This window comes from Callorhinus ursinus, unplaced genomic scaffold (assembly GCF_003265705.2).
Source record: "Callorhinus ursinus isolate GAN/ISIS: 27379988/994484 unplaced genomic scaffold, GSC_fseal_2.0 scaffold52, whole genome shotgun sequence".
NCBI classification, from domain to species: domain Eukaryota; kingdom Metazoa; phylum Chordata; class Mammalia; order Carnivora; family Otariidae; genus Callorhinus; species Callorhinus ursinus.
The window spans coordinates 1,660,245-1,670,839 of NW_027397114.1; the positions used below are offsets into that span (position 1 = coordinate 1,660,245).

At 42.0% G+C, this 10,595-nt stretch overlaps 1 protein-coding gene across 1 annotated transcript; it reads right to left on the reverse strand.

The window, feature by feature from the left end:
- Positions 1 to 3,159: 3,159 nt before the first annotated feature.
- On the reverse strand, positions 3,160 to 5,434 carry KIF2B (kinesin family member 2B). The gene has a single exon (XM_025859342.2). It carries the CDS (start codon positions 5,309 to 5,311, stop codon positions 3,260 to 3,262), a length of 2,052 nt encoding a protein of 683 aa, XP_025715127.1. The 5' UTR covers positions 5,312 to 5,434; the 3' UTR covers positions 3,160 to 3,259.
- Between the last annotated feature and the right edge of the window lie 5,161 nt (positions 5,435 to 10,595).

The following is a 10,595-nucleotide window of genomic DNA, read 5'->3' on the forward strand; positions in this document are numbered from 1 at the left end:
CCAGCTCCTGTCCTCATCAATAAACAATGATGCGACCATCCTCAGACAAAAATAACTTTTTAGGAGCTTGGGGATCCAGGTGGGAGGTTGTGAAGTTTCGGCGAAGCCTAATGCTGAGGAGAGCTGCTTGGAGAAGGCAGGACCACATCTTAATGGCAGATTTGCCAAACGTGGTCCACTTGCAGACTCAAAGAAGTCGTATACCCTGCGGATTGAGTCTCACTTGGCTCTGGTGCCTTCTGCTGCTGACCTGGAGGCATACAGATGAGCATGTGCTGGCTCCAATTAGAGCCCAAACAATCATTTTTAGAAGATGCCAAAAGAAAATACCGTCATGATCTGGGGTAGATAGAGACTTAATGATTAAATTTTAAAAATTGGTAAATTGAACTTCACTAAATCTATAAGCTTCTGATCATTAAAGATGCCATTAAGAGAGTGAATAGGCATTCCACAGACTGGTAGAAGATATTTGCAATACATCTATCTAAAGAAGAACTTGCAACCAGAATGCATATATTGCATAAGAGAGAAGGGCTAAATAGCCAGTAAGCCTATATAATGATCTTCAATTTTAATTATCAGGGGAAAAAACCATAATGAGGTATGTTTCCATACACATGAGAAAAAAAACCATAATGAGGTATGTTTCCATACACATAAAATTGGAATTTTACAAAGTAACAATACTAAGTGTAGGCAAACATATGGAGGACCCCTAATTCTTGTAAAATGATGATGGTTGTGTAAAATTGATCCAAGTTCTTTAGAAAACTCCTTAGTATGACCTATTATGCTGAATATGAACATACTATGGATCCAGGAATTACATTCTGAGGCATACTTAACATATATATGTGCACCAAATGACATGCGTAAGAATGTTCATAGCATCATTAGTAATTGTTTAAAACAGAAACAACTCAGTTTTCTATCAGGAGTAAAACTTACAAATTATGAGCTATTTATGCAGTGAAACACTATAGAACAATGTAAAAAGGACAGGTCATAGATAATTTTGATTGAAAGAAAGAAGAGATGCATGCGTTTCTAATGTCTGATCCCATAAATCTGAAAAAGAGGCAAACGTATCTTGATGATTTTAGTCAGAATAGTCCTTACCTTTGATGCAGGGTATAGTGAGTGAAATGAAGCAGGAATGAGATTTCTGGGACATTATGTTCTATATCTTGCTATATGTGGTGGTTATACAGGTGTATTCACTTTGTTAACATTGATGGAGCTATATAGATAAGATTCATGTGCTCCACTGTATGTTGCATGTCATTAAAAAATAAAATACAAAAAAAAATGGATGTTATTGGTATCAGAATATCGAAACTCCTAGTAGGCTACCCAAAATTGTGTGGTGGGGGAGTAGGGAGGAGATAAGGGTGGTGTAGAGCAACAAGGACAATGACAGTAACAAGAACACTAATAGGCACTAGTCATTGGCATAAAAGATGGAGAGAGGGAGGCAGACAGTAAAACCACCCTCCAATCTTTTGAAGCAGGTGCTATAATTACCCTGGTTCATATAAAAGAAAGCAGTTCAGTGGGACAAAGTTGCTTGCCAAAAATTAGATATTTACTATAATAGAACTGGAACTGGGACCCAGGCAAGATTAACCCCATAATTTTTCTTTGCATACAAAAATAATTTAGATTAAAAACATCTCATTTTGAAGGAGAGATCACCTAGTCCTAAGGGAAGACAAATCTCCAAAGTTTCATTTGGTTTAAAAATAGTATATAACTTCACGAGCACGAATAAAGCATCAGAGGGGGAAAATATTCAGAGGCCATAATCTTGCCTAGTTACTAAAGACCAGGTGTTCCTGATGATCCTAATTGTTTTATACTGATAGCTGTTTGCTAGGACATTACTATTCTACTCTCTAGTAGTTACGTGTCAGTTTTCCTTAGTGCCAGTGAGGTCTTTGCAACTTAGAGGAAAAATTTTGAAAACAATAGGTCATGTCTGCCAAAGATAGTGACAAAATTTGAATACTCATTTTCTGTGTCCCCCAAATTCCTCAGTCTGCCATGTACTTTCTTTGCAAATCATTCCATTTTATTCCTTAAAAAAAGGAGCTTGGAACTGGTGGACTTGGAAGCAAAAGATCCTTGTTTCATTATAGCATTTTATCAGTATGTTTGCTTAAGGTAGATGTGTATTAGAGTATTTATTATATTTATATTTGCAAATTATATTAGCTTCTATCTCCTTTTTTTTTTTTTTTTCCCACAAAACGATGGACTTTGTGATCTCTGAATCAGGAATTCTTTCTCCTTAGTCAATTGATTTAAGGCATTGATATCTCCCACATTCCTTGTGAGGCCTTTATGGGATGTGTCCTGTTGCAGGCCAGAACCTTTCTACTACTTTGCTGACTGGCTCCTTACCTTAATTTGATGGAAGAAAGCTTTTTATTTGAGTTATGTAAGCAAAAAATTTGGCAAGAAAGTGAGGGGAAAAAAGCTTAAAGACACCATAGTCAACAAAGCCAGTGCTTACACAACACACACACACACACACTCTGTCACTCTCTGAAAGCACAGTACTTTGACGATTTCAACTCAAGGATTAAAAATAAAAATCTGTCTCAACTCTAGGTTCTCACACAGAGTCCCTGAAAGAAAATCCCTCGCTTCCCCACTGCCCCCCCATTATGACTAGAGCTCAGAAACCATTTGAATTTGAATCTACACATCCATGCAACAGAGAGAGATTTGTGAGTGGGTATCATTAGATTTATGCCGTTGTGTACCCGGTGGTGTGTTCTAATTTTGGTCCCTTTAATCTGCAATGCAATGCCTTCCCAATCACAGATTGGGGCTGTCTGGCTTCATCACAACTAAGCTCTTTCTACAGCAAAGTTTCTCAGCCTCGGTACTATTGAGACATTCAGCCGGATAGTTATTTGTTGTGGGAGTCTGTCTGGTACATCATATGATGTTTCATAGCACCTCTGGCCTTCTACCCAATGGATGCCAGTATAACAGTCCCCCTCAAACTCAGTTTTGACAATGGAAAATGTTTCCAGACATTGTCAAATGTCCCTGGGAGGCAAGTGGTTCCCAGTGGAGTACCAATGTCCTACAAAATGAAAACAAACTACAGAAATAGAGAGGAAGAAGAGGACATTTCTGACAAGCATATTTTAAGATGTTTTAAGCTTTCCAGGAGGATCTTTATATCTAGATAATTTGGACATTTTCTTTTATAAGAGAGGTAAGGGCCACAGCAGTGTATCCATCATTTCAGATCTGACCTCTTGCCATTGGCTCCACCACACTTGGTCTTCTTTTGGAGGTCAGCTCGTAATAATTTCAGTTTCTTTTGAATCTCAGTCAGAACACCTATTTTCCCATCCAAAATGGACAGTAACTGGGCAATGCAAAAATCAACATCACAGTTTACCCCACCAGCTCTCTCATGAAAGTTGTTCCCTGGCCATTGGCTTGATTCTTTCCATGAAGTCCTTGTATCCTTCACTAATGGAGTGGAGAATGTTTCAATGTCTTTAGCCTGTTCTTCCTCCTCAGTCTGTAAACAAGGTATTTTAACGAATCCATCCCTCTGAAGGGATGTTTTTGAATCTCTAATGTGATTTTCCAACATCCTTGGCACCTCAGGTCCAACCGGATAGAGACAACGATGGTGGGGCCTTAAATCCAGAGTCAATTCTTTCACTCTATTTGCATATCTTAAAGTGTTGAGGGTGTTTTCACAAGAGGCCATCCCTGGAGAAATCGTAGCAATCATGCAAGTGGAGGAATTCTGGCCAATAAAGGAGTCCCGGAGCACCTGCGTCAGTTTGCTGGCTCTGAATGGGGTGTGAGACTTGTTCTGACCCAAAGCCCGGATGCATTCTTTGAGCGCGAGTAGACTTTTATTAATCTCCGCCCCTTCTAGCTGCCTTTTCCGGTTGGCTTTGGCAGTATCTGCTCCCCTTTCGTTCCCAGCTAAGTCAACGAGGGAGAACTTGCCATGCAGTTTCCCTCCTGACTTTAGGATGATCTGGAACACGGCGTGGCTCCTGGAAGAGTGGACATTGACTGATGTCTGTCCGGAAGTCCGACAGCTGCTTCCTAGTTCCACGAGGTTCAGCACATCCTCCACACTACACACCTCCTGCTCCTGCAGTCCGACCACCTGGATTTGCTGATTGCCATCCTCAAGGACTTGCAGCTTCTTCTTCCAGTTCAACAAATCATACACCTTGCCCCCGTAAATCTCAAAAAATGTCCCATAGACTTTGAGGTCCAGCTTCTCATAAGCTGTGGTTTTGAGCAGGAGGAAGACATCCTGCGCCACCAGGGCATAAATGCCTTTAGAACAATCTTGGTCCCTTCCCGAAAAGGCTCCGCCCATAGTGTGCGTTTTCCCACTGCCTGTCTGCCCATAGGCAAAGCAGGTGGCCATGCCCTTGCGGAAGATGGACTCCACCAGCGGCTGGGCAGTGAACTGATACACTAACTCATTGGACGCGGTGACATCGAAGGCATGGTCGAAGCAGAAGGTCTGGTTCTCCAGGTAGCGAGTGAGGTCTACCTTTTGCTTGGACTCATGCACCATGACCACGTTGTCCGAGGGGATGGTGATGATGTCCAGATCCTTCATGATGGTCTCTCGCTGGTTGAGAGGACGCTTCCTCACGCAGACGCAGATCCGGTGGTCTTCCCGGGGCTCCAGGCTGGACACCTTGCTGCAGTCCAGGTGCCTGCGGTACTCTTCGATCATGCGCATGATCTCGTAGTTGGGGTTTCCCATGTTGACGTTGAGGGCGCGCTGGGCTTGGATCTCCAGCTGCAGTCGCCTGCGCTTCTCTCGCTGCTTTTGCAGTTTCTCAATTTCCCGTAGGCAGGGAGACTTTTTCTGCTTCATCAGGCAAGGATTGCTGGGGACTCTCAGAGCCAGGCTGTCCCCCGAGGGCGTTTCGTTTTTCTGGGGGATAGCCGCAATCCACCGCGTGGCGGTGCACTGGTCCCCGATGGCTGAAGAGGGCGCCAGAGACAAGGGCAGCAAGGAGGACGGCGTGGAGTGTTCCGCAGAGGCTAGCGTGGGATTCAGCAGGAATATGGTCTCTAGATCAACCTTCTTGCCCTTTTTGACTCCTTTTTCGACCCACTCTACTGTGACCCAAGAGTTTTCTCTTTTGATCTCTGTGACCACAGCAAGATGGATTCGCCCGTCGCTGCGTTGGATCGCCACACAGATGCCCACTTGGACATCTCCCAAGTGCGGCTTCAAGGGTTTCAAGGATGGGAGGCGAGGGGCAGCAGGGAGGCATAACTGGCTGGCCATGGTGAAGGATGGAGGTGTCAGGGCTCGCTTTCAGGGGCCCTTGGGGTTGGAGCAGCAGGACCGGAGCCCAAGCCAGCCTGAAGCTCCCAGGGCACTGAGGCGCTTGTGGTTTGCACCTGCCTTTGTGAGTCCCATGCTAGGGCTCCACCTAAGCCACTGGCGTCACAAAGGGATGGAGACAAGAGGCAGCGGGGCCTGGGGGCGGGGGGGGGGGCGGTAGGTAAAGGGGGGGGGGGGGGGGGGGTCGTCATGTTCCTGATTCTAGGTACAAAGACAGCTGGGATAGAAAAATTGTTCTCTGCCACCGAGTACATAGGGGTCAGAGTTAGGAGTGAGGTATGTGTTCCGTGAACATTTGTGCTTAAGCTTTAGGACTATCCATTCTCCCCTGCAGTTTTGACCTGCAGCGTCAAAGCTAAGTGCTTCAGTTTGAGAACCAATGAATGTTCCTTAAACTTCAGCCCTCCAGTGATCAGCAGAACAAGTGAAGGCATAGCAGTCTGCAAATCACAGGCTTCTAAGGACAGGATCCCAGAGAAACTCCCTCAAACCTGCCATCCTTCTTCCGGCCCGCACCCCCTCCGAAACTCGCTTGAATTTAACAGTCACATCTTAAAGTTATTCCTGTTGAATGGGAGTTCTCATTACAGAATCAAAATGAGTTGAATGTAGTGGGTTCTTGTGGTAATTTGCTAATATGGCACTTCCTTTGGTACAGCATCTGGGGTTGCAAACACAAAGTGTTTATCACATTCCAGGTGGCTCTGATAGCTATAAAGTGAGTTTTGTTACATTGCAGACACCACCATTTTTGAGATTATTTCAATAATTACCTTTCTAAATTTAATTACACTACTGGCCTCATTATCCATAATTTGGAGAGAAAGGAAGGACTGTTGGTGGAAAGAGAGAATTCATCTTATACCTACCCCATCCCAAAACGTGTGTGTGTGTGTGTGTGTGTGTGTGTGTGTGTCCTTTAGAAGTTGTTAAGGTGGGCTGGGCGGGATGGTCGGGGGAAATGGAAAGGCAGCTAAGATGATCAGAGGCAACCATATATTTTGGCAAGATTGCAGATTTTTTTTCTGTAGGATGATTTACTTGCAAAAAAAAATTGACATCAACTGCTAGATAGGCCAACATGAAGTTTAAGGTGACATTTTCTTTTCTTCCCACATATCACACCGTCTTTTCATAAGTGTGATGGTAATTTCAGTGACAGCCCCAAAGCAGCATGAAGTAGCCTGGTGTCGGTACAACCCTCCTTAGGACCAAGGGGACATTTTGGAAACAAATTCTTGTTCTAAACGGACTTCTTTTTAATGGAAATTTCCTCTCTTCTGTAAATTTAGTAAAGCTTAGATTTTGAAAAGGTGTGGGAGGGGGGATATTGGATAAGTTGGATAAGTTTGCGGTGCTCATTCAGGGGGATGTCGAATGCCAGTGGAGGGAGGGGAGAAAGGGCTTTATCCAGCTGTCTTTTTATGATTATTAATTTTTTATTTGCCGAATTCTCAATATTTAAAGTTGTGCTTGAAATCAGTTTTTGTTTTCATCTTGTCAAGGACATTATGGAAATGTCCTTAATCCCTCTATTTTTCATTAAGTTAAATTAACTTTTTTAAAAAAAATTTGCTGCTGTCAAGTTTTTAATATAGATATTCTATTTATCTACACCTTTATCTTTGAAAAAGTGTGGTCTCTCTCAAAATTATGCAAACTCTAGCTCATCTAGCTTAGGCACATTTTTATACAGAAGCCAGTGATTTTTTTTTTTAATAGATGACAAGGTCCAGGGTAGTCGTGTAAAATTCAGAGACTAAAGTATATTTTGCTGTCCCTCATACCCATAAAGGTCTTTTTAGCTATTTCAGGGCCCTACCCCCTCTTTAGTTCTCATCTTTATATATATTTTCTCTTGAATATCTCATGTTTCCATGGTTTCTTATTATTTGTGTGTGTGTGTGTGTGTGTGTGTGTGTATGAATGTATATGTGGAGAAAGGGAGAGTGAGAGAGTGCACTCTTAGGTATTTTTAATTGTTCTTAGAAGTTCTAACATCTACCCACTGACTTCTCCCTCCTGCTCAGCCCATCCTAATTTGGAGTGAGATAGTCCTTTCCTCACCTCTAGAATTCTTCTGTAACCATGACATCTTTTAATCTCCCAACCGATTGTAACCCTACTTCCTTGGCCATCCTCATCTAGTCAGGGACTCAGTCGATTTCTCACACTGCTCCCAGGGTTATTCTGACAGGTAATTCCGTAATACTTAGCTGCTTACAAGCATTTCCATAGCTCTCCATCATCCTAATTGATACAGTACAAATTCCATTCAAGGGCACATGGTACACATTGCCATCTTGCCTGCCTTCTCATCCTCAAGCTTTACCACTGTCCACACTTAGGCTAAAATTGAGCCATACTGAAGAATTTGAGGTCTTTCCATCAAAGTATCACCCTAGTGATTCCGATGCAGGAAATATGAGGTGGGGTCAAGAATTTGCATGTCTAACAAGTTCCCAAGTGATGCTGATGCTACTGGTTCTGGGAACACACGCCTTAAAAATTACTGCTTTAGCTCTTGGGCCACAATAGCCTCTCTGTACCTCCTCCTTTCCTTGACCTCTTTAATAACTTTCTCAGATATCACTACCTCAGGAAATGTTTCTCTGACCTTGTTGACAATACTCAGGCAAAATAGCATTAAATGGACATATCTGTTCCTAAGAAATAGTATCTAGTACTGGTTGGGTTTATTTGATCAGGGGGACTCAAAAGCTTCATTTTCAGGAGCAACTACGAAAAAGAATTCTCACAGGTAAATATAATAATCTGTAGAGCATCATTTGAGTGCTTTTACAATTTTGATAATCTGAAACTACATTTGCAGCATGGTCTTTTTTATCTATTAATGAAAAATTCAGAATTCAGTCACTATCGACATAACCTTCTCCTTTCGTGGAAACAGTCCATCTCAGAAAACACTGTGAATCTTTATTAATGAGATAGATACAGCATTTTTCTTTTTCTTAATTTTTAAAAAATTTTTTCATTATGTTATGTTACTCACCATACATTACAGCATTAGTTTTTGATGTAGTGATCCACGATTCATTGTTTTCGTATAACATCCAGTGCTCCATGCAGTATGTGCCCCCTTTAATACCCATCACCAGGCTAACCCATCCCCCCACCCTCCTCCCCTCTAGAACCCTGAGTTTGTTTCTCAGAGTCCATAGTCTCTTATGGTTCATCTCCCCCTCCAATTCCCCCCTTCATTCTTCCCTTCCTGCTATCTCTTCTTCTTTTTTTTTTAACATATAATGTATTATTTGTTTCAGAGGTATAGATCTGTGATTCAACAGTCTTACACAGTTCACAGCGCTCACCATAGCACATACCCTCCCCAGTGTCTATCACCCAGCCACCCCATCCTTCCCACCCCCCACCACTCCAGCAACCCTCAGTTTGTTTCCTGAGATTAAGAATTCCTCATATCAGTGAGGTCATATGATACATGTCTTTCTCTGATTGACTTATTTCACTCAGCATAATGCCCTCCAGTTCCATCCACATCATTGCAAATGGCAAGATCTCATTCCTTTTGGTGGCTGCATAATATTCCATTGTATACATATACCACTTCTTCTTTACCCATTCATCTGTCGATGGACATCTTGGCTCTTTCCACAGTTTGGCTATTGTGGGCATTGCTTCTATAAACATTGGGGTGCATGTACCCCTTCGGATCCCTACCTTTGTATCTTTGAGGTAAATACCCAGTAGTGCAATTGCTGCGTTGTAGGGTAGCTCTATTTTCAACTGTTCGAGGAACCTCCATACTGTTTTCCAGAGTGGCTGCACCAGCTTGCATTCCCACCAGCAGGGTAGGAGCGTTCCCCTTTTTCCACATCCCCGCCAACATCTGTCATTTCCTGACTTGTTAATTTTAGCCATTCTGACTGGTATGAGGTGGTATCTCATTGAGGTTTTGATTTGGATTTCCCTGATGCCGAGCGATGTTTAGCACTTTTTCATGTGTCTGTTGGCCATTTGGATGTCTTCTTTGGAAAAACGTCTGTTCATGTCTTCTGCCCATTTCTTGATTGGATTATTTGTTCTTTGGGTGTTGAGTTTGATAAGTTCTTTATAGATTTTGGATACTAGCCCTTTATCTGATATGTTGTTTGCAAATATTTTCTCCCATTCTGTCGGTTGTCTTTTGGTTTTGTGGACTGTTTCTTTTGCTGTGCAAAAGCTTTTGATCTTGATGAGGTCCCAATAGTTCATTTTTGCCCTTGCTTCCTTTGCCTTTGGCGATGTTTCTAGGAAGAAGTTGCTGCAGCTGAGGTTGAAGAGGTTGCTGCCTGTGTTCTTTAGGATTTTGATGGACTCCTGTCTCACATTTAGGTCTTTTCAACCATTTTGAGTCTATTTTTGTGTGTGGTATAAGGAAATAATACAGCATTTTTTAAAGTGTGAAGGCCTAGGTACAAGTTATGGTATTATTCTGGGCCAAGACCTACATGACCCTTGGTAAGATGAACAGTTTCTCCAGATTAGAAACTGAAGATTGGAGACACTGTATTTTTTGACTGAATATAACCAAGCAATCTATTTCTATGAAATCTTAACCATGTATTGCTTCCTAGGCCAAAGGCATACAACCCTCAAGAAGCTTCCCATTTATACTTTTTGTTCTATGTACCTGTTAGAAGCCTCTCCCTTGTCAAACAACTGATATATCCTCTTTATTTTGAATCCCCCTTTTTAAGAAGCTGAACAAGTATCAGGTATAGACCTGTCAAAAGAGGGTAGTATGGGAGGAAGTAAGCACAGGAAATGAGCTTAGTAATTTTCATTTATTAAGTACATACCTGCTTCCAGATTGGGACTGTCAGAGTTACTTTATAGGACAGAATGTTATTTCTAGTTTCATTTTAGATACAAACCTCCCAGGAGAAATGCATCAAATAAGTACCTTTCTAACACTTTTAAGGGACATCTAGCAATTGTTCGGTTTGTTTGATCACCTTGGGGTTTGTACTTTTCCAGTATATGGATCCAATCTGAGGTTGATTTAGTTCTTCAGAGGAGCTCAGTAAATTTCCCCAAATCTCTTTGAAGAAATGGAATTCATCATTTCCAGCTTAAAATGTGTGTGTGTGTGTGTGTGTGTGTGTGTTAAGAGTAGACAGGTAACTTACTAGGTGTATGCCTTCAGAAAACAAGGGGGAAATTTACTTTTAGAATGAGAATAGCATTTTACCATTACAGCAGG